The following is a 23,781-nucleotide window of genomic DNA, read 5'->3' as shown; positions in this document are numbered from 1 at the left end:
TTTAGACGTTGTCACGTTTGTTTTTTCGTCAGTTTCTGGTGTCAATGGTTTTTAACTTCGGACGTCTTTCAGCTCACAGAACGATCCAAACCATAAAATCCCTGTTAGCTCGTCAGCTACTGACATGCTAAGGAAGTGCTAAGGAAGTGCTGTGACTGAAAGTTCGATGGAGAGTTCACTGGTCAAAGATAATCCGTTACTTTTAGCTATAAACAGACAGAAAACCATCTATGACGGATTCATCACTGTGCAGGTAACCGAGTCAAACATCCTGTCATGTTATTATCTGTAGGAGCGAGCCTCCAAACTACATTGGAAAAAATAAATATTTCAAGAAACGGACGCGTTCACCTGAGTGGTGGATGGTGTGTGATTCCAGATAAATTTCTATGTTCCTTACGGTCATTAATAAAATATCAGCTGTTAGTTTTAAGCCGAGCTGAAGAGTCGATGTTGTTGGTTCAGATTTGGTTTGAGTTTGTGTTCAGTCCTGAACTTTGGCTCCTCTAATTTATTAAAAAACAATACTGGACGATTTCTGAATGGAGTACTGAATGCTCTTCATGAACAGGTTGTTTTTATTCATTGCCAACGAGCTGATTTGTTTGGAGACTCCTGCTTGATTTTAGTATAATAATCTGAAAATGTGATTTAATTTCCTTTGTAGGATCAGGACTTCAGACTCAGGATTCAGCTGCCAGCTGATCGCCAGCTTAAACAGGCCAGGTATAAATCATCACCACCACCACACCGCTCTTTACAGGACACTCCTCCAATTGTGCTAACCTTTGCAGAAAGCATAAGATCAGTGTTGAGAGCAGCTGCAGAATGTGTGTTATTTTTGTGTTGATGTGACTGAGAACCTTCAGACTGATGTGACTGTTCATAACTTTGTGTTATAGGTTGCACTGCAGTTGCAAGTTAAAGCACCTGTTGCGTGGATATGAGCACATAGTGAAGCAGGTAAGTTCCTCCCACGTGGCACCCAGCCCTGTGCTGCTTGAGGTTTGATAATATGTTTGTTGTGTCATCCAGCTTTGATTGTGCTGTGTTTTATCTATTTGTCTGTTTTTGTCATGTCATTTTGGCTCCTTTGTGCTTGCTGCATCAGTCCTGGCGTCGCTCCTGTACTCTCCCTGTCACCCATTAGGCTTGCCTCACTCACAAGCAGAGAAAAATATTTTTCACTGTTTAATTAACATCGCCTGGAAAATGTCCCTATTTGTTATGTGGCCCTTCAGGGTTATTTGGATGAGATTGATATTTCACCCCGGGCTGCAAAGTTCATTATTTTCACAGCCTTTAAGCTATCATTAATTATTAAAGCTGGTGGCAGCCCCCATTAATCACAAACACTGTGTTTGATTTGAATGGCTGGCTGGAGGAGAAAAAAAGAGTAGACACTGTCACTTCATTATCCTCATATTCAAGGATGTCTTCTCTCCTTCCCTGGACTCCTCACAGAGGCTGCAGCAGTCGGCCGATCTTGTCAGTTTCATGCTGGAGCTGAAGACTGTGATGGTAAGGAGGATAATCACAGCGGTTAACACCTTCACTTTGACATCGCTGCTTTCAGATTGGGAAATATGCAGGAACCTTCAGGTGCTATCAATAGCCTTGATTGTAAGTCACACATGTTCATTTTTATTTTGTTAGATTAATGAAAAGTGTACCAGCCTATATGGTTAACACTAAACAACGGAGCAGGATCTCTTGGCCCTGAGTCGTCTTGTTTGGTTGAAGCAGAAACACGGTGGTGCAGAGTGGGGCAGTTGTGTAATAATGTGCAGAGTAATCTGGGTTTAAAATAAGAAGTGCTCTCTCTGGTTGCAGGAAGTGGGACTGAAGAGCCGTCCTGAGTGCAGCTCCATCCCACCTCCACAGTACTACTCTCAGCTCATCTCTGAGATGGAGACCCTCGGGTGGGACAAGTAAGTGGGCTTCTACAGGAGCAGCAGAGTTTTCAACTAACTTTCCACTAACTTGTCAAATGGTGATGACCATCATCGACTACTTGATATGCAAAAAATCTATATCATATTCACACTTTCACATTATTATTTTGCTATTTTGCTGTGTGTTTTCCTCAGAACGGAGATGAACACATGAGTCAGTCTGAGTTGAGATGGAGGAGGGTGCAGCTTCACATTAACAAACAGCTTCCTTTTTTTACTTATTGAGTTAAAGTTAAATCCAGGTCATATTTAATAACTCAGGCCCTGCTAATACCATCGTCTCTCTCATCAGGAGAGAAGGAGGTGGGGGGTTTCTGTTCTCCCCCAGCTTGGATTAAGCCTCGACTACTACACTCATTTTCCACTTTCCTATTAATGACCACGGCTACAATTATGATATTAGCGAAATGCAAATGACTCTAATTGAAGAGTCTCAGGTTTTAATAGGAGAAGGAGAGGTGACGGTACGCTTTCTGCTGGAAATGACACCAACACCTTTTCCAGTGTCCTGTTACAGGGAGGAGACATTATACACAGTGAACCTCAATCTCCAAAGCACTCCAGTTTCACTTGGCGTCTTAATTTGTGTGGGCCATGCTAATAGCCACCAGGGGTGTTCAGCTGTAATACTGTCTGTTGATTGGCTCGGAAAGTGAGTCCTTGTCTCTCTCCGTCTCCATTTCTGCCTTTGGGAGCATGGTCATCTTAATTGGCTGGAGATGGCATAGTGTGTGTTAATTAATGTGAAATGAGGTCAAGTAGGTCGGCCGCCATCTATTGGTGGCCCGTGAAGCTCTGGGGCTCATTGGGGCCACAGCTGGCACTCCATGTTCTCAGCTTCCTGGCATTGGCAGCGAGCGACATCTGCTCTTATCATGGCAATAGCATGCCATCACACAGAGAGGCCGGTCAGAGGGGCCACTGGGCTCAAGGAGAAGAAAGTTTCCAAGGAGGAGCTTCTTTTTTGATAAGTAAAAAGTGTTTTTTGTATTTTCTATATCAAACTGAGGAAAACTTTTCCTGAAATGTTGTCGTTCTAGCAAAGATTGACCTGAAGGAATTACTGTTAATGACTGACTTTCTTATTTTTAATTACGGAGTTAGAGTTAAATCCAGGTGAGATCTGTTGATCTCGCTGGTCATGAATCACTTTGTCAAGTAAAATTCAGACACACACTCACGCTCTGCACCGTCTGGAAGTAGCTCGCTTGGCTGCGGAGTTACAAATAAGATGCTCTCATCCGTCTTCCCAGCAGGACGTCTGACTGTCGTGCTGTTTCCATCATGGCCAGCGGGGGGGCAGCAGCTCGTCCCTGATATCCTGGCATCACCCCCAGAGGAGAAGAGATGGAAACTTGTGTGTGCCTGACTTTTTCCCCAAAGACCTAAACCTTCAAAGTTGGTTGATCAGTCAGGCCTTCCATTATTTTATCAAACACAAAACAAAACTTCTACTTTAACGTGAAGTCCTATAAATGAATCAGTGTGTTTGCTGCTGTTGGCTGTTCGGGTAGTGATGAGAATGTTTGAGAGGAGAAATGTTTCCATCAGTTGAGTTTGTTGGGAAGCTGCACTGAGCTCAGTTGGCTGGATGATGATATCATGTTTGTGTGTTTGTTGTCATTGTGTGTATGACACTTCAAAGCTGGCTGTTTGATTGTGAGTGTTGGAACAAGTGGACGCTTTTATGAGTCGGGCAAATCGGACACCGTCTCCCATCATTCCATCACTTCCCTAAGTGTGTGTGTCATCCCTGAGCATGGCGCTCAGAGCGCTCCCTGCCACCACACGCCATAAATCCCAGGCAGATATACAGCCACGTGGCCTCAGCACACAGCGTCTGTCCTGCACACTGTAAATCTGCAGGAGGACCGTCCACATCCTTTGTCTCACATCAGTGTTTTGTCTTCAAATCTCAGCAGAGTGGAGACGGACTGGAGCGGCAGTAAATCTGCCAGAGGAGCTGATGCATGCTGAGGCCACATCAGTGCTTTGTCCTCAGCCTCAATAGGTTATAATTAGCTGCGATGGAGCAGGTCTGATTTACAGGCTGGAGGGTCCATTTTAAGACGCATCATTTGAAGCTTGAGTCAGACTCAGTAACCGCTGAAGTCACTGCCGTCTTCTGCTTCCTGCTGCAGTGAGGTTGGCTGAAGCTCAAGACACGTGATCCTCTCTAATTAGATACCACTGGTTGTGTTGCTGTGTGATGCACCTGGCTATTGCTCAGACAAACTACACAACATTCATGTCATGACAGTTAAACCTCCTCCGTCTGTTGGAAAGACTTCATGCTGGTTTGTGAGCTGCTGTTTTGACCATTGTTGTTTTGTTTTTTTACCCAAAGAAATCGTGTTTTCATTGAAGAAGACTGTAAAGTAGAGACTGAGACCATAAATTCATCAGGAAAACGTTTACTGAGGAGGAGACATTTTCCCATAGACTTCAATGCATTCTGAGTGCTTTTTACAGCCTTTGGCGTCCCCCTTGTTGTCTGAAGTATCCTCCATCATTATCACAACTGAAAACACCAGTCACGCACACGGCCACAGTGTGTCGATATAAACAGGAAGTAGACGGTCATCTGATTGTGAGCCAATAATGTCACTCTAAAACTGATCGGATTCAAAACAGCCGCAACGACTGGAGCTCCGATCAGGTGGCGTTTCAGCGTGCCGCCCCGACCCAGTCGGAAAGCATGAAGTCCACTGTTACTGATGATTCAGCATGGAGATAACCGAGTCTGTCACAACTTTTATTCCACCGCAGAAGCATTAAATTAGTGCAGCCTGACGTCACCCAGTGATAAATCTGTAGGCTGACGAGCTCAGATCTGAATGTCGCTCTGTGCTGTGATTGATGACGGATGAAGGTGGCTGTTGGTGGACAGGGTTGTGTGTTTGTGTTGATTTCTTGTGTGTGTTGTGTCTTCAGGCTGCTCTCGATAGACACAGAGTTTCAGACCCTGAGGCTGAAGGTGCAGGACTCTGCTGGTCGGCAGCACATCCTCATCATCAAACTCAAGTCCAAGGTAAAACACACAGTCAGCCAATCAGAATCCAGATCTGAGCAGGTGCACAACCTTCTGAGATCTTCACACCAAGAAACAGGCATGATATTGAAACTTTAGTTTCACTTTTCATGAAGAATGGAGCTCAAAGTTTGTATACAAAATAAAGCTAATTTGGATCAGCCAACAAAACATGAAATCTCAAAAAGTTTAGAAAAGAGAAAAGAAGTGCAGAATATTTGGATGTGATTCTTTTAAAGTGCTGCTGTGAGAAAGCCTTTAAGATCAGCATAGCATGTCATGAGTGGCAGGAGGAGTCCATATCCTGGGGGCCGGTGGGTGGGCAGGGAGGTGTGGCTTACCTAAACCCAGATGACATCCACCAGAGACGAGGCGGGCGGGGGGGCCCACTCTGTGCCCACCTGCCCACCTGGCCCCGCTCTCTCCTCTGGCACGGCGTAAAAATAGCTTGGAGTCGTCCCACCACTCCAGCTGCTTCCATCACATCCAGCGCCAGGTCATCCCTCAGCAGGCACAGCCAGGGGGAGGAGCACTGGCACGGACATGCCGAGGCTCAGCTGGGGGGGGGAGGAGGAGACTGGTTGGAGGGGAGGGCGGGCAGAGGAAAGGACAGAGAGGAGTGTGATGCTGAAGGTGAACCAAGACAGGAAGTCTGTGTCCTCAACAAACTTCTTATTGGAGACCTCAGGAGTCTGACGGTGAGGACATGACGGACAGACATCAGCCTCGGGGGTGGGGGGTCCCTTAGGCTCTGAATTAGTGCTTTAGTGATAGAAGCTGCAGAGTTCAAAGACAGTTGTGTTGTCTTGAGGATTTTGTAAGACACTGAAACACAATAATGACAGTTCAGACCAATAACCAGGTTCGCTCTGACGTTCAGCTGATCACTTAGTCTCCAAAATAAACACTTGAGCTGACAGTAAATCTGCCTTCCGTCTGCACCAACAGCATCCTGCAGAAGCTCCGGAGTGCTCGGCTGACCTGCCGCTGCCTCTGCTCATAACATGGACGCCACAGGTGAGTCACATCCTTCACCTTAAATATACATGAAGAATATAGATTACTGCTGGAGCTTCCTGCAGCTCTTGTCTGTTTCCACTGACTCTTTATATGAAGCTGCACACTAACTGAAAACACTCACGTGACATTTTTTAATCTCGTCTTCATTTTGTTCAGAATCACTCAGCGGTTCATATTGTTGGAGGTTTTCAGAGCTCGGGGGTTAAGTACCCGTGTGAAGAGCTGTAATCCAAAAGTCATAGTGTAAACAAGAAACAACCTTCACAGCTAAAACAACAACACACAGAGCGACGGCTCGTCTGACATAATGAGTTTCTTTAATTTAACCTAAAAACAAACCTTGACACTGAACATCGTGTTGCATGTTTTGTCTTTTTTTCTGGAGAACTTAAAAGGTCAAAGTTTATTTTTGACTTCACAAACAGTAAATGTGAAGGCTACTTCCTTCCGTTCAGATTCATCCGGTAAATAAATTTTCCTCATAATGAATAAAAACTATTTTTGCGTTAACACCACAGAATCACATTCAGCCTCAAGATGATTGTCAGACTTTAATAGGACCAAATTGACTCAAATATGTTACTTGGTAACAATTTTCCATTGATGTGAATGAGATTCTCAGAGCACCCGTGCTGTAAAATGCTCTAAGCTGATGCAGAAGGTCAGCATTGTCATGACGTCACACACTTCCTGTTTCAGCATCGCCACATCAACTGATTAGTGGAAAAGTAGGGACATTTTCCTATAGACTTCAATAGACCTGATGTCCATAAAAGAGATCATCAGATGAACTTCAGAGAAGATGATTAACTGGACGAGTTTAGGTTGTGTTCATCAGACATGAAATTAATGAATCAATAATCAACAGATTCATCTGTAGTTGTATTGAAATTAATAATGTTTTTATTTCTCTCTCAGACTTTCTCAGTGTCTTAATAGTTCACTTTCTGTTTGTTAAAAATCCCCTTCGTATAGCCTGCAAACACAAAGGACACAAACTACACACAGGTTTATTTTTCTTCCGTTCTAGTTCCACACAAATGCACAGAGTGGCACGTCTTGGCCCTGCAACAGAGCAAGCAATAATTACTCATTCAAATGAACATGTCAGGACTGTCGACAGACAAGCCCTTCCCCCGCCACACACACACACACAAACACACTTGGTTTGGGCACAGGCACATAGTCACACACACACACACACACACACACACACATACACACTTCATGTTGCAGTGTGGGAGAGATCCATCAACAGCACAGCAGGCAGACAGGCTCCATACGGCAGCGCTGTTCTAAGCTGGTCCTCACTGTACGGCTGCCATGTCTCAGCTCAACACACACACACACACACACACACACAATATATTTGTTTCAGAAATGCAGTGCTCAGATATGGAGCAGTAGTTCTTTTGATTGACAAAGTGACTATGACTGTAAGAAATGTGTGTGTAAACACATAGCGAGATGGAGGGAAAGAAACAAGGTACAACAAAAAACTCAAAGAGCTAACAGCTGCTTTGACCATGAAACACTTTATTTCTGATTAGAGTTTAAACTGTTGCAGCAGGAGGAGGATGGTGATGATGTCACTGGTCTGGTCTCAGAGGAGGAACTTTGAACACAATTCTGAACATGGTCCAGATCCAGATCTTCAACTTAAAAATTTGATTTCCAGCCCTGAAACTCCCTCAATGTGTAGCTGATATTGACCTTCGACCCCTGAAACTCAGAGAGAGCTTTATCTAAGTCATCTGTACACTTCCTGTACAGACCAGGGGGCGTGGCCTCTGAGTGAATAATACTAGCTGATTTCTTTGTTACTCAGAAGCTGCTGAGGTTTTATTGAAAACGGGTAAAACAGGTTAAATGGCGTCTGTGTGGAGACGAGTGGATCCTTTCAGCTTGGCGACTTCTCACAGCTAAATTGAGGTCAGAGAAATTCTAAATAGATAAAGAGACTGATTGAGACGGATCCGAGCTCCGTCTTTCAGACAGTCTTCCATCTCTCCATGTTCTTCTGTCAGCTCCAGCAGGAATTCAATTACCAGCTCTTCTTCCTGTTCGTGTGAACCGGGCCGGGTGCCGTTCTCCTGAGCAGCAACTGTAATCACGCCACCGCCATTAATTGGGCTGTAATTGCTGCGGCTCTCGGCACCTGGACGATGTTTAATTGTGTGCACTGTGTTGGCACAATGACCCGTAATTTTTGGTTCATTTTTTCACCAAATTTTTTCCTTCTCATTCCCTCCGTACTGCTTTTCCTCACCTCCGTCAGCCCCCCCGCTGTTTTTCATCAACACTTTGGTGTCACTCATCTGTTGGACTAATGAGAGTTCTTGGTTTTCAAGCTGATCCCTAATCCGGTTCTTTATCCGGTCTGGTAGAGCACACTGGCCCAGATCCACCACCAATTCCTGCTGGTTCTGGAGTCCCTGACTGAGTTCTGGGACGTCCTGGACGAGATCGACAGACAGACCTGGATTCTGGAGCCAGAAAAACCCAGCCGGTCCGACACCATGAGGCGGATCGCCATCGGTACGTAATGCTGCCAGCCAATCACGTTGTCCTGACTCTGTGAGCCTAATTTGCTGTCTGTGTTCAGGAAACAACGTGTCCATCAAAGTGGAGGTGGATCCCAAACACCCCAAGATGCTGCCGGAGTGTTGCCTGCTGGGAGCTGAGCTTGGTGCGTAGGACCAGACACCCCTCAGTCCGATCTCAGCAGACTAACAGTAAGGATTTTATTATTTCTGCTTGTGTTGCTGTTGCAGTGGTGACGCCGCTGAGGAACAAGCTGAACGCCAACATGCACCTGTGGTAAGTTCCTCTGAACGATGATGGTCAGCTCTCTGACAGGAGATGGTTCTCTGAGTGAAGGAGGGTTTCTCCTGTTTCAGTTTCTTTGCCCCCCCCCCGTGTGTGTCTGCCTGATTTGCATGTGGTTAATTAGTGTGTGAAGGAGCTGTCTCTGGTCTGCTTGCAGGAACCCGGACTCCAGCCTCTTGCTCAACCTCCAGGATGTTTTGGAGATCGAATTTCCGTCACCTGCCACCCACGAAAAATCTGTATGTCACACATTTGCCCCCCCCGCCCCCACCCCCCAATCACAATTACCTCAAGGAGCCGCGTGTGTGTCTGTGTTGTTTTTACATCCATGTTTGTGTGTCTGTTTGAGCTGTGAGTCTTCAGGGGGCGGACGAACATTCCTGCCTGTTTTTCTGTGTATTTCCATATTTTTCTCTGTTGTTTTTCACGAGGTGGCTCCGATTCTCCTTTAATTGGGTTGTTAACAGATAAGATCATTAGAATAACAAAGATGGCAGAATCCTCCTCACTATCAAATCGCTCTAATTATGCAAAATCATTTATCTCTCTTTTTTTTGAACCTCACGTTCTTTTCCCTCCCTCTCTGGATGGGTTGAAAGGGTGTCGTGTTTATCTGCTGTCACCGCAGTGATTAATGCCTCCGCTTCATTAACATTCAGAGGAGAGTGGGAAAGTTGAGTTGACCAGATGTTGATTTTTTTTATTTTTTATTTTTTTACTGCCATCGTCATGTAAATGGGTCGTTCCGGAAAAACAGGAGCTTCTCATTACAGCAAAACACAAACAAGGAAGTGTGTGTGTAGCAGTAAAGTTCATGGCTTTAGTTGGTGATGTCACCCAGTTTTGGTCTCTTATCAGTAATGTGTCTGTAATGTGTACCTCCATTCTGTGTGTGTGTGTGTGTGTGTGTGTGTGTAGGCCTTCAGTGTAGAGTGTGGTATTTGTTATTCGTATCGTCTTGAGGCGGAGCTCCCTGATCAGGTGTGTAACAACCCTTGCTGTGGACAGCCGTTCCACCAGACCTGTTTGTATGAGGTGCGCGCACACACACAGACCAACAAACAATTTTTTTTTAAGTAGTTATTATTAGTAGGGTTTTGTTCATTTCAGTGTAACTGTTGAAAAATAAATTCCACTTCCTGTTTTTACAGTAAAAACAGTTTTTTTGTTTTGTTTTTTTTTAGAGCAGCTGCAGACTTTCAGCTAACTTTAACTTCACCAAAAGAAGTAATAGCTAAATTCAACATCAAATTATAGAAATAAGAGGCAAAACATAACGGCATGCTTATGTAATGTGATGATTTGGAGAATGAATCAATGTCAGAACAATTGAATGTATTAAAACATGAATACTGGTGATGATGATGATAATGAAAAACCTTCCTCTCCTTCTTCAGTGGTTGCGGGCGCTGCCCTCCAGCAGGCAGAGCTTCAGTGTTGTTTTTGGAGAGTGTCCTTACTGCAGTAAGGTATGTCACTGCTGCTGATTCATTAGGATCTAAATGTCTGCTCAGTCAGTTCTAGTGATGTTTGATACTGAAGGTCTGTGAACGCACCATCACTGTCAGTTTTATGTGGAGTAAAAATAAAAAGTGGTTCTTTCCCACAGTCAGTGAAGCGGTCATGCTACATGTATCTTCTTTCTGTTGCAGCCAATCACAGTGAAGATGCCCACCCACCAATTCTGAGTCTTTGATGTCCCGTCAGCTGCTCTGAGAGGCGGAGCCAATCTCACCATCTTAAAAATCTTTTTCAAACGTCTCAGACAGACTCCATCAAACCCAAGAACCCCCGAAAATGCAGACTACCACGCAAACGCCCACCACGACCCACCAGTCCAGAGCTCTTCTGCTCTGTGTGGGACCAGCTTCCTGTCCTGGACCTTTGACAGCGGACCTGTCCCAGTCCTGATGGGGACGATGGCTGTCTCCGTAGTCCTGATGGGGACGATGGCTGTCTCCGTAGTCCTGATGGGGACGATGGCTGTCTCCGTAGTCCTGATGGAGATGATGGCTGTCTCCGTAGTCCTGATGGGGACGATGGCTGTCTCCGTAGTCCTGATGGAGACGATGGCTGTCTCCGTAGTCCTGATGGAGACGATGGCTGTCTCCGTAGTCCTGATGGGGACGATGGCTGTCTCCGTAGTCCTGATGGGGACGATGGCTGTCTCCGTAGTCCTGATGGGGACGATGGCTGTCTCCGTAGTCCTGATGGGGACGATGGCTGTCTCCGTAGTCCTGATGGGGACGATGGCTGTCTCCGTAGTCCTGATGGGGGCAGACGTTTTCTTTGTGGTTGTGCATCACTGAGGTCACAGTTAGGCTGTCATTCTGTTTGGGTCTATTTTTCTATTAAAGACAATAATTCAGGTGTTTTGTGTTTTAGATCATGTGACATTTCTCTGACATCATTCTGTCAAACAGGAAAAGTGTCAGTGCAGCTTCAGTCAAAGAGCCGGCAGGTCTCACACCTGTTTGTTTGGGGCTTGGGGGCCGACCCGGGGGCCGACCGGGGGGCCCCTGAGGTAACATGCAGGGACCGGTCTGGGTCTCCTCACATCTTTGTCTTGGTCAGTCTGAGCAGAATCAGGTCTTGGTCTGGGGTTTCCTCTGGGACCCACTTTCTCCTTCTGAGACAAAATAAAATGTGACATTTGTGTCTGAATTTAAAATCATCTGACGACTCGTACTCTTTGTCCGCACACACTAACACACCAAAACTCTGAGCTCAGGTTCTCACCTGTGGCAAAGGTTTAGGGAGGGGGCGGGCCCTCAGGCAGTGAGCTGGAACTGGTCTAGACTTGGTCTCCTGGACTTGGCCTTTCTCGGGTCTGCAGGCTCCAGCTGCTTTCTGTTGATGAAAACTGAATTATTATTATTATTATTACACATCTTGTGTTTCCTCTGCTTCCTGTCAGGAAACAGTTTTATGTTCTCTGATAAAATTAAACATAGCTTCGGGTTCTCTTCAGTAAAACTCGAATTCCAATAAAGTGTTGTGAACAGGAAGGAGTGATTTGCGGCAGGTGAACGTTGACATTTAGCCTCCTCACTAAACGGCCTGTAAATGGCCACTTGTGTTGAACGGGGATCAAACCGGCCACTCTAACGGCGGCAGCAGAGTAGAGCCAATCAGGAGCATAATTGGGAACTTCCTGTCTGTGTAAAGAGTGTCTCATCAACTTCTTCAAATTGGGCCATTGAGTGGCCGCTCTGGGCCGGCGGGGTCAAGAGGAGATTCTGGGGGATTGGAGCAGAGTCCTGGGGAGGTGTGGGGGGGGGGGGTAAACCCCTCCACTGCTGTCTGTTCTCAGGTTAACGAATAAAGAGGAAGCCGAGAACATTCATGACCCTTACTTACTGTTCCACAGCTTTTTCATTATACTTCCATTAACTGTATATATGGGCCGCCCTGTGATGGACTGATGGACTGAGACCTGTCCAGGGTGACCCCCCCTCACCTTCAGACCTCCTTCCGGGGGGGGCAACCTGTCCCCCCTGCTGGCCAGCAGCTGCTTGAGGTGTTGGTAGTCTGGTTTGTCCTGATAGGTCAGAGTCTTCACATACAGGAGGAAGTCAGCCAGCTGGTCTGAGGACAGACGGGAAAACACCTGGATCAGTTCATTACCCGGATCAGTCTAACACCTGGATCAGTTCAATACCCGGATCAGTGTAACATCTGGATCAGTTCAATACCCGGATCAGTGTAACATCTGGATCAGTTCAAACATCAACAAGAACTTGAACTTGGCCCAGATGTGTATCATCTGGAAAGAGATCTTCACAGCCTGTGTGTGACACGTATCTTTGTCTCACACTCAGCTGAGGGGTAACCTGGCTTTCACCTACTCCGACACCAGCACACTGGTGATCATGTGACAAGCTTAGGGGGGGCAGTCTATGATCTTCATTCTGTGTCCATTCTGGGTGTTGTGCTCTTATTTTGAAGAGAAAGTTGCCCTTCCCAGCTCACCTGTTCCAGTTCTGCTGGACGCCAGCTGCTGGACTGAGTCTGGAAGATTGTCCATCAGTCTGGAGGGGGGTCAGAGGAAGAGGGGGCATTAACAACATAAAGAGACAGAGCTCAGGGGCAGTTCACAAAATATTATCCAGAGCAGAAAGTCAACTGCGATGTTCCGTGCTATTGTTTTTATTTCCTCTTTATATTCAGCTGTGACTCCCCAACATCACCCAGCTCTTCAGCTCACCTTAAAGACCCAGGTCCAGGTCCAGGTCCAGTTCTAGAGACCGACTGACAAAATCCCACAAAACTCCATGATTCTTTAAGTTAGGACCACCCCACCCCTCAGGGAACCTGAGGAGGACCTACCTGGTCTTTGCCTTCTGGACCAGCGCTGGATTATTGAGGACGTGGTTCCACGGCAGAGACCCACACAACCAATGAAGAAGACAAAAACCCAGAATCTGGAGGTCACCACGTCTTGATGGCTCTGCAGTGAGACGGAGAGAGGAGCCGCTCAAAACAATAACAAAACTAAAATTTTTACATTATTCAGTTTCAGTCTGTTGAAGCATTAAATAAAATCATTTCACGAAGAGGCAGAAGATCCATCAGCAGCTCCATCAGGACGGACAACAGAACTGTAATAACTGAAGACATTTAAACTTCCTTAAGAATGAGACAAGGCAGTTGTGTCTGACTGTGTGTGTGAGATCTATCAATACTAGTGAACCAGGTCCATCACGAGGGGACGAGCTCGGGGAGCTTTAGCAGCTCGATACTGTGACGGCCGCCACCCGCCTCTGGAGAAATTACCTATTGACTGACCATCAGAGCCAGCATTGATCGCCTGGTCTGGTCTGAGGAAACGTGGTCAACGGCACAAACCACCAGATTACACAGACGTGAGAGTGGTAATCTGTAAAACGGCCATCTTCTTCTTTTTTTTCTTTTTTTTTCTTTTTTTTTTTAAACCGGGGTACATCTTCCCGTAGACTCCAAGACAATCTGACTTCTTTTAAAACCAGTGGAGGCGCCAGCTGATGGTCTGCAGACAGACTCAGAAGTAAAATCATTTCACCTGAAGTCGAAACATCCACCAATTTAAACAGTATTATTTTATACTGTAAATGCTGTGGATTGATTTTTTATAGGAACACGTTGAAGCTGTTGAACATAAATAAAACTGACTTCACTGGAACTGTGATTCATAAGTTTGGTTGTGGTTTCGTCTCAGAACTCTTCCTGTCAGTAATCCGTCAAGAGACGACCAGTCGCTCCATCAGTGATCAACTGCTACAGAAACATCAGAGTGTTTAGGCTTAACAAGTTTGTCATCATCATCATATGAAGAACAGCATAGGACACACAGACACACACACACACACACATACACACTTTCCACAGGCTTTAGAGGAGGTGGTGAGGCAACAGTGATGCTGCTAATTATCTCCTATTGTTATTCAGATTCCCTGAAGCGGCTGCAGTGTCACACTCTTAACCCCCCCTTCTTCACCGCCTTGTCATGGGGAGATGGTCTTCTGTCCGATCAACGCCCACCGAATGGCAATAATTACACCGTTTAGCTCAGCGTGCAGAGAACGCCGCTCATGAGCTGTTTGCCAAACGTCACCATGGCAACCTGACAACAACTTTGTACGTATTGCCGCCACCAGGTCAGAGGAGTGTGGTCCTCTGCCATCATCTCCACACACAGCAGAGATGTTTGTTCTGCTGTGAGGAGCCGACCTCGTTCAGACATTTACATACGTTTAAAACCAGCATCATCATCTTCATCTCTGTGAGCCTTCAAGCTGAATAAAAGTGAAGTCATATAAGGTCCATTTGATCCTGAAGGGACATTTCTTCTCGTGGTGATTAGACATTCTGAGCTGATACGGGTACAGAGGTTACCCATGCGGGGGCCTTGCTCTCACCAAACACCAAAGGCCTTAATTAAATGGGAGATGAATACATGATGCAGGTTATGACTTCAGCTAATTAGGGAATTGTTAAATAGAGACAGGACGATGCTGGGGTATTCAGCCGGGGCTGCAGATGGAGAATCGATGGTCAATGAAGAGAAGGAGCATGTAGGCAATTTGCCAGTTAATGTGTTCCCAATATCAGGACGGCGGAGTGTGGCGGGGGGCGGGGGCTATTCTGCATGTACTGATAAACAGACACAGAAGACCCAGAGGACGGAGCTTAGAGACGGGACAATACTGATGGTGAGCACCTTCAAACCCACCGAGAAGACCGAGTCCCAAACCACCTCGGTACACCTCAGACAGCATCTACCAAAGCTTCAGATTTAGTCCCTTGTGTCTTCCAAACAAGAAGAAGAATAATTAAATGGCAAGTTGGAATCTTGGTGAACGCTGACGTTGCCATAAATCGTAGGGGGGCGGGGGGACAGTTCAGGCAGGTTTTGACTCAGTTCTCGTGTGGAGAAAACTCTGAATCAAACAGACTGAAGACATGAAACACTTACTGAGTCCTTTATGGGCATCAAGGCTAGTGTACTCAATGGTCCCATTGTGGCTATTCTTTGGGTCCTCCTTGTATTCTTTGTGGACTCCACAGGGACAGTATCTGTAGGACAGCCCGTAGTCTACTAGGTACATCTAAAACACAACACACACACACACACATCAACACTACAGACCATTTCCATTGTTGATATAATCAGAGTTCTCACATGTGAACATCTGTGGACAAACCTTGTCAGTGTCTCTGTATCCCTGCATGAGGTTGGCAGCTTTAATGTCTGCGTGGACATACTCATTCTCATGGACATACTCCAGGATGTCCAGCTAGAGAGGACAGAACACAAAGACATTAAAATAAGAAAAACAGCTTCATTATTAATGTTAAAGTGGCTCAGTGAAGATCCTTCAGGCCTCACCAGCCTTTGGCCCAGCTGGAGCACAGTGGCTTGCTGGGGGGGGCCAGCTTCCTTCCAGACTTTCTGAAGGTCACTGCCCAGTCGGTCCATGACCATGAAACGATAGCTGAGCGGGAGAGTTAAAGGTCAGAGGTCAAAATCTCACTCCCCTTTTAGCATGGGAGAAAAATAAAAACCAAATAAACCAAAGTAGAAAGAACAATCAGAGATTACAGGTTCTAAAATAACCCTGAAATAAATGTTAAGGTGCAAAATGCTCAGATATTTAATTTCAAAAAGATCATTCACCCTAAAAACTGGCCAGTAGGAATCTTAATATAGTCCTGACAAGCCACTTAAAGAGATTAGCACAGAAACCTTCTGTCTAGATTTACCCGACCTTCAGTGACACTGTGATGATCAGGCATGTCTCTTTGTCAATACCTGAAACCATTCCATTCAGCCAGCCCTGTTCCCCAGTAGATCGGGATTCCCAGGAAGTCCAGTTTCCTGCTTTCCATCCACTTTCTCCCTGGAAAAATATTGAGAGGAATAAACAGGATAATTTGCGTTTTCACACTCCTGATGCTTTGCACCTCATGGCTGAACTAACGAATCTGTGGAGGAAGAGGAAATTTGTGGTTCTGAATCCAACCATCTCATATTCTGATTTTCTAACCTGGATCTGAATCCCAGTAAAAAACTGCTCAGTTTCACTGGAATCTGAACAAAAGCCCTGAACTCGAAGAAAGGCAGGAAAATGTTTTGTCCAGAATTCTGATTTGTCCTTCTAAGTGTAATAATGCATGCATGCAAATATCAGTCTTCCAGTGTTGAGGGTACAAACACACAACTGAAAACACACACAGAGGCCCCAGACAAAGCAGCGGGTCTGGCTCAGGGCTGAATGGCGACCGGCCTGACTGGCACTCAACCAGGCTGGCAGGTGGTCAGGGGCTCAGTGGAGGCCCGGGCATCATTACGTGTGAGTGGCTTCCTCTCTGCTGCTCCTCTCCAAAAGAAAGCACTGGAGAGCCCAGACAAGCACGGAGAGGGGGGCTAACTACCACTGAGGTGCATGTTTGCTTTGGCTTATTATTAATTACTGTGCGGCACGCAGCAAAGCCTCTGTCTGCGGCCACTTCATCAGTCAAACACACTCGTGCTCCAGCGAGCTGCTGGGGCGCTGGACAGGTGGTGATACTCACTGCTCTCCTCTTTGGCTGCCCTTTGGTAGAACTTGAGCTCGGAGAACAGGGGGCCGTTCTCTTGGTACTCCTGCAAGCACACAGTATTAACTATTTCATTATTACTGGTTAAAGCTGCACTCGGGTAATTGACTGTGACTGAATCACAATGTGGAGATAAAGATTTGTGTCTCATCCAAAGAACGTCGCTCCAAATAAAAACTCTTCTCTTCAACTGAAGGAAAAATATCTCCATCCAAACAAAGGGGATTCCCATTTCGATAAGGAACATCATTCTCTCATTCCATTGTGTCTTTCACCCTCACCCAAGGGTGTTTAAACCACAGGCATAATCATATTACAGCAGCAGTACTTTGTCATGTCAGACCCTTGAATATAATGTCCAAACTTTAACTCCTCTGGTCTCTCGGACATCAACAGTGAGATTTCTCAGTCTGTGTTTGAGCTCAGTACATTTTGTCAGCTGTGTGATCACCAGTGACAGACTCAGCTGCTGTCCTAACTATAAACTGGGCTGAGCTGCATTCAAAACACCTTCAGTCATTTTTAAATATTGTGTTTGCAGAATCATTTAGACTGTTCACAGGAAAACATTGTGTTGCATTTCCTCAAAATCTGAAAAAAATTGCACTTGTATCAAACTAAGAGTCCCGTGTTTTTAAAAGGGCTGAGGGAAATGCTGACTCCAAACACAATCACGTGATATTTGATGAAGTAAAAAGGAGGAAACGTGACTTTCCATGTATCCATGCACTACGATGTTTTCTCCTTCCAGCTCACGGTGGATTAAAGTTCTCTTAAAGTTGTCATCCCTGAAGACTAGAGCTGCCTTTTGTACAAAACAAGCATACTCACCACTTTTATGACAAAGTCAGTGTCTTCTACAACAGGTCTGTCCACATCTCTGGAGGCTTGAAGACAAAAGGAGACAGAGAAGCTGAAAAGTTCTGATTATCTTAACTCTTCTACTTTAACTTGGAGCAGCTTTAAAACTCAACTAAGATCGAGCATGAGCTGTAGCTGTAGCTGATTGGAAAACAAAGGTCTTCACAGTTTAGACTGTTTCAGACGAGATGACAATCTCATAGCAGTGATTCATTAAAAGAGATTTCACAATGAGAGGAAAATAGATCAATCATCCTTCATCCGGTAGAAAAGAGATTGTGCTGGGAATCTACATGTGACATGATTGTACAACTTCATTTTACGTCACAGCATGTGTGACTGAATGTACCCAGATAGATCCGTCCAAAGCCCCCTTCACCAATCTTTCTGCCCAGCCTCCAGCTCTTTCTCTCCGTGTCCGTCATGATGAAGTTGGCTGGAAGCTCTTTCGGTAACACGTTCTTTCTCCGTGGAGCCATGACAACTGAACAAGGAGCAGAAAAAATGTTCAAATTCCTTTATTTCTAACAAACATCACGGTGTGGACTCTAATTCATGATCTCCCCTTCAGCCTGGAGGTCATCAGGAAAAACTAATAACACCTGTTACGTCATCTATCTGTTTTCCTGGTGTGATGACGTCACGGGCAGCACGACGGTTGACGGCAGAAGGTGCACCGTCACGTGACTGTCGGCGGTTAAAGAGTTAAACTAAATGAAACTTTTAGGAAACAGAAAAATAAACCAAGACCAGAAAACGGCAGCTAATTAGCAGCTAATGTTGCTAGAAGGAATCCCTTTGAAAAATATTCACCCACCTCTGAAGGACGACCGGAGACCGGAAGCCGTCTGTCGGACTTTCGGAGCAGAAACGTGTCGATATAAAGCGAAAACGATCTTTTTAAGGTTAAAGTTAAAGTTTAAAATGTAATCCTTCCGCCTTCAGCGCCGGCTGGAGACACCGGCACGAACAGAAACTCAGTCAGAGCATTTCCTGGAAGTCCTCCCTCCGCCTACTCGGTACAGCCAATCACGAGCGAGGAAAAGTTTCCCTAATAGCCGCTGGCCAATAGAGAGCCAGGAGGGGCGAGAGTGGGCGGTGACAAGCAGGAACACTGACCAATGAAAACGCTCTACATGTGATCGCATGTGAATAAAAGTCTACTTTATTTCTAACGTTTAAATGTAGATTTATTTTAGAGGAAGAACATTAAACAAGTTTATAATTTATTAATACAATCATTAATCTGATAATAAACAGAAATATTGTGTCACATGTGCTCCAACACAGAAGGGGCAAACAGGAACTACACAAGTTATGGCAAAATAACAATAATAAAAACAGCAGTAAGTAGTAAAGTGGGCCTTTTCTTAAAATTATTTCAATGAAATTTTTGGTAATATAATAATTTTACTTACTTTTGATGCTATGTCTATGATTTAAGTTCTCCCAATCCACAGAAAAGGGACTGGAAATCCTTTCACACACTCATTAATCATTAAAGATACCAAAGAATTCTTCATCCACAGAGCTAATAATGACAGCGATGCTTCCTGTCACTGATTATCTGAGTGGTTCTGCTGTACAGAGCGGATGGTTTTATCAGTGTATGTTTGAGGATCAAATGTTGGACATGTGAGGGCAAAATTCAGATGTTTCTGATGCTCTAACAGATCCAGAGGAGGAGCTGGACTCACATCAAAGTGTTTCTTGTATGTGATTTATTTAACTTACTGACTCAATCAATTCCAGTTTGTTTTGAGGAATCCAGGCATCCCTGTTGTTCATCAGTTTGATCTCCACTTTGCTGTACAACATGGTCAATACTGTGTCTGCCTAATGAACCCAGGCTGCAGGAACAAATGTGATTCTGTAACCAGCAACAGAGACAAACTCACACATTTCCCTCCACTTGTGGCTCAAATCAGCCTCGTCTCATTCCAATGAAAGAGGGAAAATGCCTCCTCGTGTTGCACCTGCCTGTTGATCTACAGCAGCCCTCGGGGCCTAATTTAAGACTCAAGGATTCTGCCTTGAAGGGAAGAAAATAAAACATCAGGGAACCGCGAGGACATCTCCCATAAATGTTTGCTGTTCTGTATACTGTATGAATCAGCTTCAGCACATCAAGCTGCATCGATGTGTTTTGCTGCTGGTTAGCATAGTTTGGTATAAAGCGTTGGCTGGAAGCAGTTTTAAAATGGAACACTGAAGCATTGGAGGGGAAGTATAACATTTCCAGTTGAACAGAGATCTTCTGTAAATGAGTCATTTAAGCATGTTTGGTTTCATTTTGACTCGAAGATGAACTCTGCAGTTCCTCCAGAGACCACTAGAGTCCAGAGCCATCAGAGAGTCAGTCCTATAAACCCCAATGTTAAATGTTCCTCCTGTTTCCCCCCCCCCCCCCCCCCCCCCTCCAGGAGATCAGTTCCTGTATGAGAGAGAACACAGAGAACTCTCCTGTTCACAGGTCGTTCAGGTTAAAGTGACAGGGGATTATTGGTGTGTTTTCAGTCTTTGTGGTGTGGAGTTCCCCTGCAGCACAGAGGGACCAGCAGAAGTGAAGTGTGTTGACTGAAGTCTTTGTCCTTGTCCGGCAGGATCCAGCTGTGCAGCTTCACTCCCAGTCGATCTCAGAGTCACTGATGTTAACTTCATTGATACTTTAACCTCCAGCAGTGGCCCCCATTTTAACCTTGGCCACCTTCCATCTCTCTGCCATTTTCCCTCCATTCACTTGCCCTCCTCTCTCTCCTCCCCCTTTAACTGTGCTCGCTCTCATCCGGGGTAATTGCTCTGTGAGTTCAGCGGCGCTGGCTGAATCACACCGACGTTTCCTCTCCCTGCCTCTCATAGTCTGGGCTCGGTGACACCAATCTCGCTGAGGGCGCGACACCATTTTTTGTAACTGGCCCTCATGATGGAGATGGTATGATTGTCCTAATTAGAGGGGTGCAGATCGGGGCGGCGGCGGTGGCTCTGGCCCACCCCGGCCTGAGTCCATATGGTGGGAGGCTGATAATGAGCCAGTTAATGTGCTGTGTCCATCAGTGAGAGCTACTCAGTATGGACATTGTGCCAAAGAGATGGAGGAGGTTTTACTCTCTTTGCCCTCGTTTCCATCCTCCCCCTCTCACTCACACACACATAAATTTACATTTGAGCTCCAATAAAACATTTTGTCACTCAAAAACCTGATGTATTTATGAACTTAATTACCTACAGTAGTCATACTTGTCAGCACATTAGTGGGCGTTACAATTTGTCAGTAATTATGGACATCCTGCCCCCGTATCATAAATGACATTTCAACTGTTTCATTTTATGAATCATTTGTTCCTGCCCTTGTCTCTCAGCTCCCATCATGCAGCTGTGCCACTATTTCATGTTGTGACTTTGTTTCACTTATGAATATGAAATTAAGCCAGTTCAAATGAAAGTAATACAAATCTAATGGCCAGTAATGAGATGCTGTTTTGCCATTATTGGATGTGGACTGGGTCTATGTGTGTGTGTGTGTGTGTGCTCTCAACACTCTGTATGATTTGATGCTAATAAAACTATAGTTTCTGCTCCAGGGAACAAGCACTGACCAGGATTCAGATTAGGCCTTAATGGCTTCCAGGCCTGAGGCTAAACTGAAATGCAGAACCCCAAAGCAAACATCACTTAGACCTCACATTTCCTGATGTGGACAGGAAGTGGAAATGGAGACAGTTTGCTTTGTTCTAGGAGACGACGGTGTTCATTTGGATCCGGCCTGCGATGCAGTCGCTGTCCTTCAGTCGGCATCAAGCTTTTTCTGTTTTATGAATCTGTTATTTTGATTCATTCATTTTGACCATTGGTGTGAGTTTAATAACATCAGAGAATAAATGAAAATGGTGAACTGCAGCAACTACAGATAAGTTTATCACCAAAAACACAGTGGGGTCGATTCGTAGTGACCCGTCTCCATTGTGTCAGAGGTGAAGCACTCAGCCTGGCAGATCAGTTCAGTCTGGGAGGGACCGCCACTCCTTCACATCTGACAGCTGCTGCAAACTTCCCGTTTCCTTTTTCAAAACCAACCGACTGCCACAAGAAGGTTTGTGTTCTGTGTAGATCGGGCACCATTCAGAGCGGCATGAATTCAGTCAGGTGACCTCGGCCACACAACGAGTCCGGAGTTAGAGAGCAACAGACGGAAAAAAAAAAACAAAGAAAGTGTGCAAAGAATTTCGCTTTACTTTTATTCAGAAACCACATCGGTTCTCTCCACAATCAGTCAGAGTCTCCGTTGAGAATTAACAAAACAAGTACTCAGACTAGACTGTGGTCTGGGACCTTTTCTCTGGGGAGGTGTCTCCTCTGCACGCTGCTGTTCAGGATGTATATTCATTTAAAGGAACATTTCAAAATGAATATTTTGAACTTGTAAACTGAGAGATAAATGGCATCAGGTTTGGATAATTAACTTTGAACAAACTCGAGTGAGTTAAGTTTCTCTGCAATTTCTCTGTGAATTGTGTGGTGCACTCTGGGTAATGTAGTTCATAAAGGGCACAGGGGAGAGAGAGGACAGAAAAGAGCAGCGTTACTTTCTTGTGAATCAAATCTGAAGCTTGTTAGAAAAGTCACAATGAAGACTGAAGGAGGACTCATTCTCTCCAACGTCAGAAACTTTGTGCTGATTTCTGAAGTCCAGTGTTGTCATAAAAGCACATCCACATCCAGGTTGTGTGTTTTTCCACATTAGTCGTGTGAGCACCTGAAGCTGCTTCACAGACAGAGAAAGGCCTGCGAGCCGTTCACAGCAACATTAGCGTCCAGAAGAAACGCCTGGAAAACAGCAACAACAAAGCGGCGGTGCTGCCAGAGGAGAATTTATTGATTCATTCTTTATGCTAACTAGAGTTTGGAGTTGCACAAACAAACAAACACTTTGCTTTTCTTTTGTTTTATCCCAAGTCCTGCCCCCAAATCACTCTGACCCCAATAAACAATATAGTTTTGAAAACACAACAGAATCTCTGATGTTGATCCCAGTGAATCTATCCAATGAACGCAGGTGTGTGTGTGGACTTCAGGGGCTGCAGCGATCCGGCCCCTCTTCTCTCACCTGGGTTTCTTAACTAGCTCGGAGAGTTGGGTCACGTGCTCGCAGGTACTGCAGGCCAATTACACAACTATCATTTGCTGCAGACTCCCTTTGATGTTGTTCCTCCAACAACAATGCCTCCCTCTCCTCGTCTCGCTCGTCCCTCACCGGCTGTTAATTACCAAGGCAATTACCATCTACATCCAAACGGTGGTCCAGGACTCTGATGAGGTTTGCGTGGAGTACTGAAGAGGACTTCATGTCAGACAGGAAGTGGATCATCATGCTGGAGGACATCCTGACGCTGATGTGTGAAGATGTGAAGTGGGACGTTTGTCTGTTTGTCCTGTTTCTGACTCTGTATCGACATGTTCGGACACAAAACATCTTTTTCAACTTCTAATATTAGATGTTTTCTGTGTGTGTTTCTGTACACAGGGTTAGGGTTAGGCTCCTTTGTGTGGTCGGTTTGGAGGTGTGACTTCAACAGAACACTGATGCATCTCCTTGGCCAGTTTAGATTAATGCAGTGGGGAGAAATGAACTAAAGAATCATTTTTAGGTATGATTACAGTAAATCTTCACATTTTGATTAATTATCATTGAACCCCAACCAGCAGCCTGGACGTCTGTCCCTGCTGACCAGGATCAGAACCTGAGCTAATAGAAACGTCAGTTCAACTTTAAACTTTGTCTTCTAGCATAAGTTTGAGTGCTAACCAGCTGAGCACGGTCCGTTTCGTCTGTCTGCAGACATAAAGCTGCTCTGAGCGTCTCATGACTTCCTCTTATATTAAAGCAAACATGTCTCCACCGGCTAACCCTAACCCTCCACCCACAAACTGATCCTTTATATTCCATCCATCCACCAGCAGAAGACACACAAACTGAATTTCTCTTCCAGAATTCTTACACTGCAGAAT

At 45.3% G+C, this 23,781-nt stretch overlaps 2 protein-coding genes across 3 annotated transcripts; one reads left to right on the top strand and one right to left on the bottom strand.

Annotated features, from left to right (window-relative positions):
* On the top strand, positions 1-12,076 carry fancl (FA complementation group L). The gene is made up of 14 exons (XM_029520887.1): positions 1-253; positions 668-726; positions 903-963; positions 1,465-1,521; positions 1,834-1,931; positions 4,890-4,986; positions 5,935-6,003; positions 8,394-8,544; positions 8,612-8,695; positions 8,781-8,826; positions 8,993-9,074; positions 9,754-9,870; positions 10,233-10,304; positions 10,488-12,076. The coding sequence occupies exons 1-14, from the start codon at positions 167-169 to the stop codon at positions 10,521-10,523; spliced, it is 1,116 nt and encodes a 371-aa protein (XP_029376747.1). The 5' UTR covers positions 1-166; the 3' UTR covers positions 10,524-12,076.
* Positions 9,944-18,755, bottom strand: LOC115055234 (serine/threonine-protein kinase VRK1-like). Of its 2 annotated transcripts, XM_029520886.1 has the most exons (15): positions 18,593-18,755; positions 18,125-18,259; positions 17,746-17,801; positions 16,891-16,960; positions 16,127-16,214; positions 15,704-15,809; positions 15,519-15,611; positions 15,290-15,422; positions 13,165-13,285; positions 12,808-12,866; positions 12,296-12,423; positions 11,575-11,685; positions 11,306-11,464; positions 11,103-11,183; positions 9,944-11,072 (listed from the first exon to the last, which is right to left on the bottom strand). In XM_029520886.1, exons 2-15 carry the CDS (start codon positions 18,252-18,254, stop codon positions 10,611-10,613), a joined length of 1,797 nt encoding a protein of 598 aa, XP_029376746.1. In that variant the 5' UTR covers positions 18,255-18,259; positions 18,593-18,755; the 3' UTR covers positions 9,944-10,610. The 2 variants fall into 2 exon arrangements, with proteins under 2 accessions (XP_029376746.1, XP_029376745.1); XM_029520885.1 differs by having other exon boundaries at positions 9,944-11,183.
* Between the last annotated feature and the right edge of the window lie 5,026 nt (positions 18,756-23,781).

This window comes from Echeneis naucrates, chromosome 15 (assembly GCF_900963305.1).
Source record: "Echeneis naucrates chromosome 15, fEcheNa1.1, whole genome shotgun sequence".
Lineage (NCBI taxonomy): Eukaryota > Metazoa > Chordata > Actinopteri > Carangiformes > Echeneidae > Echeneis > Echeneis naucrates.
This window is presented reverse-complemented; position numbering and strand designations above follow the sequence as displayed.

Coding starts and splice junctions, on each gene's coding strand:
- fancl (XM_029520887.1), top strand. CDS start 167: ATGGAGAGTTCACTGGTCAAAGATAATCCGTTACTTTTAGCTATAAAC. Junction 964..1,464: donor ATGAGCACATAGTGAAGCAG/GTAAGTTCCTCC, acceptor GACTCCTCACAG/AGGCTGCAGCAGTCGGCCGA. Junction 4,987..5,934: donor TCATCAAACTCAAGTCCAAG/GTAAAACACACA, acceptor CTGCACCAACAG/CATCCTGCAGAAGCTCCGGA.
- LOC115055234 (XM_029520885.1), bottom strand. CDS start 18,254: ATGGCTCCACGGAGAAAGAACGTGTTACCGAAAGAGCTTCCAGCCAAC. Junction 12,424..12,807: donor GTCCAGCAGAACTGGAACAG/GTGAGCTGGGAA, acceptor GTCTGTCCTCAG/ACCAGCTGGCTGACTTCCTC. Junction 11,465..11,574: donor TCCCTAAACCTTTGCCACAG/GTGAGAACCTGA, acceptor ATTTTGTCTCAG/AAGGAGAAAGTGGGTCCCAG.